Consider the following 3,480-nt stretch of genomic DNA (forward strand, 5'->3'; position numbering starts at 1 on the left):
ACTAATAATATATTATTATGTAGTATATATATATATATGTATGTATGTATATATATATATATATTACATATATATATGTATATATATATATATAATATTACACATATATATGTATATGTATATATATACATATATATATGTGTGTGTAAGTATATATATATAATCATGTATATATATATTAGTAAATTCATCTTTTTATAATACACTTCTTGTCACTACGTCACTACAGCGACACGCTCGTCACGGACACTGAACCGTTGAAGATCACATTCAACGCAGATGACTCGCTCTCTCTGGCCCAGCAGATAGACACGATGTACTCGTACGTAGAGTCAGAGTATTGGGAAGACGCACACGGGTTCTTTGAGCGAGACATCAACGTGTTCAGTCGAAGCCTGAAGGATCGGTCACAGTTGGGGGCTGGCGGGATCAGTGGCACGTCGAATGGCAATATATTCGCACGCGAGGAAATAGGTAAGGAGGACGTTGGTGCGACGGGTGGGGTGAATAGTGCCATGCTGGGAGGCACTGATTTCTCACCTGAGAGAATAGGCAATGAAGATGCTGTGGGGATTGCGTGGCGGGAGTTGGCGGTAGAGACGAAGAAAGCGTACATTCAGTCGTTACTTGACCGTTTGTGCGATGGCAATCGAAAGGTGTGTACCGATGCTCTCGGTGCGCTGCAGTATCTGTGCCAGGGTAACTATGGTAACCGGTGCGAGGCTGTGCGTAAGGATGTTGGCCCAGACGGTGTGGTGGAGGCACGAAAACGGAATGAACAGGCGGTCTTGGCAGAGTTGAAAGCGAATGCCAAGGTGGGAGGTGTATAAGATTTACGTGCAGAAGGATTATTTATAGAATGCTCTTGGGAGTTTATGCTGAGCCTCCGTTACGGCTGATTGGTTGTTTATTGAGCTCTGGTGTGTTTGTAGTTTTTGTTCGCCTTTCTTGTTGGTCTATTGGGGTTTCCGTGCAAGGTGCTATTGGTTGTCACATATGAATACAATTCCGTCAGTACCGACTGAGAGTGCATGCAACTCCACTATGTGTTGTGTTTCAGTCAGAGTACGTGGGGCCTCAACGTGCGATCCCAGGACTAAGCACCACTCTCAAAGGTGCAGCAGCCAAGAAAGGCTGGCTGAGAACTTCCCAATTTTCCCCCGAAGTTTATACCCATCCCGTCAGTTGCTATTGTTCAAGATCACCATATTGCATATGCAATGTCCTCTAACTACAACCGTTCCCGCTTGTTTTTTTTGTTCCCGTGCCACCAGTTGTTATTCTCATTGGACACCATCTCGCATGTCATGTGGTGCCTATGCCAGCAACTGAAGGATAGGCTCCAAAGCCAGACTTCACATAATCCCGGATCACCCCCACACAGCCGAAAACAGTCACATACACAATCCCAGGAAACACACGGTCCAAAAGCTACCAAGGAATCTAGGAGGAGTATTGGTAGTAAGGCTGGCGTGAGAAAGGGACTGGGTGGGCTGGGCATGCGGCGAGGCCTGAATGTGGTGTGTACCATTGTGCTTGTGCACACGTACGAGTGCGACACAGACACACGCCGAAGGTTCAGGGCCTACTTGGAGAGTCCCATGTCCTTCTCTCGCGACTGTTTGCTGATGAGTGTATACAGTCTGGTGCTCCAGTTCGGGCAGCCGGCGGTAACTCATCTACCCATTAATAAGCTGCTGCTTCTGCTTAAGACTGTGCTGGATGCGTTGGTGGATGGCCGGGGTGTGGAAGGCCAGGAAACACAGTACAATGCACACGCACGAGAACTCGCGCACGAAGATGTGTGTACGTGCACACCACATGAGAGTGTGCAGGAGGAAAACTCTGAATCTGGAGCTGTACACACAAAACCCCCAACGGAAACACATGCATCCGCAACCACAAACTCATATGGGTACAACGACGCCGAGAGACGCGTAGAAGTGAATACACGCAGGCAATTACAAGCACTTGCTACCGAGAAGCCTATTGGACCAGTGACACGGCATGAGGGGTCACAGGCTGAGCTAAAAAACAAGGCACAGACTGAGCTAAAACCCCAGCCACAGGCTGAGCGAAAAAACCAGCCACAGTCACTAGCATCCACTGATACGAAGCTGGGTAAGGATGAGGTATCAAACCTGAATACCGGTTCTGCCGAGTGCAGCCCACCATCGCTCACACAAACGAGCGCACAAACACGTACGAACACGTCTACACACGGACCTGAGCACCCCCACTCCCATTCGCACTCCGCCATACGTGAAGCTACCAAGGAATCCACTCCGGGAAGTGATAATGGCACCGCCATGCACAAACCTACTACCACCACGAAACCAGTACACGCGCCGCCCCCAAAGCCGCCAGCATACAAACGCAGACCCAAAGCATCGAGCGAATCCAAGACGGGCACGGGCGAAGTACCGAAGATCGTGCCAGATAGTGTGCTTCCAGCCGAAGCTCGTGTGGATGCTGAGGATCGGTTGAAGGGATTGCAGAGAAGTGTGACGCAGCCGAATATGCGCACAGGGATGGGGTGGGCTGATGGGGGTGGCCGGTTGGATAGGCCTGCAGAGAGAGAGGGGGGGAGAGATACAGGCAGCACAGGTATTGGACATGGGGAGAAACTGATGGAAAATAGAGGCGAGTTAATGAGCCGAAACGATATAGACTCAGTGCGGGGCAGCAGCGGGCATCTAGCACCCATAGGGACTGGCGAATGGGTGCAGGGAAGCAGTGGCAAATTAACGGACACAGCACGTGCGGTCAAGGAGGGAGTTAGTATTAGTACCGAATTAACGGGTGAGAAGTGTGAGACAGATAGAAATAGATTAACGGGTAGGAAGAGTGCGGCAGAATTAGACAGAGACGGGGAGCCGGCGGGAGAGGAGGGTAGTAACGGTTTAGCAACCGATGACGCCCCGAACGCTGGAAACGGAAACAGTACGCAAGTGGTAGCAGATAAAATTGTGGAGGATAAGTCTTCACCTGGGGACTCTCGAGTCAGTGACCGATCTCCTGGGGACTCTCGAGTCAGTGACCGATCTCCGTATGTGTCTCGCAAGCGGGGACGTGCTCACATGCACACGCAGCCGTCTGTAGCCCCGCCTAGTTTCCCCATTCGACCGACAGAAACAGATTGCGGTAGCGACACGTGTGTTGCGGCTGCGGAAAGTGAGACTTCGGAAGGTGAGAATGCGGGAATTGAATAATTAATTATGGTTTGGTAAATGCGTGTGTACCTTGCATGTACACATACACATATTTCTATATATATATATATGTGTGTGTGTGTATGTATGTATGTATGCATATATATATATATGTATATGTATGTATGTATGTATGTATGTAGGTATATATATGTGTGTGTGTGTTTGTATATAAATATATATATATATATATATATAATATATATGTATATATACATATAGATTGAGATAGGTTTGGTTTTATATTATATATATGTATATGTATATG

General features: G+C 48.1%; 1 protein-coding gene across 1 annotated transcript; it reads left to right on the forward strand.

Annotated features, from left to right (window-relative positions):
- Nucleotides 1–314: 314 nt before the first annotated feature.
- Nucleotides 315–3,212, forward strand: SARC_00007 (hypothetical protein; the record flags this gene model as incomplete). The annotated part of the gene is made up of 3 exons (XM_014306300.1): nt 315–822; nt 1,095–1,180; nt 1,275–3,212. 3 exons carry the CDS (start codon nt 315–317, stop codon nt 3,210–3,212), a joined length of 2,532 nt encoding a protein of 843 aa, XP_014161775.1.
- Nucleotides 3,213–3,480: the final 268 nt, after the last annotated feature.

Source organism: Sphaeroforma arctica, assembly GCF_001186125.1.
Source record: "Sphaeroforma arctica JP610 unplaced genomic scaffold supercont1.1, whole genome shotgun sequence".
Lineage (NCBI taxonomy): Eukaryota > Ichthyosporea > Ichthyophonida > Sphaeroforma > Sphaeroforma arctica.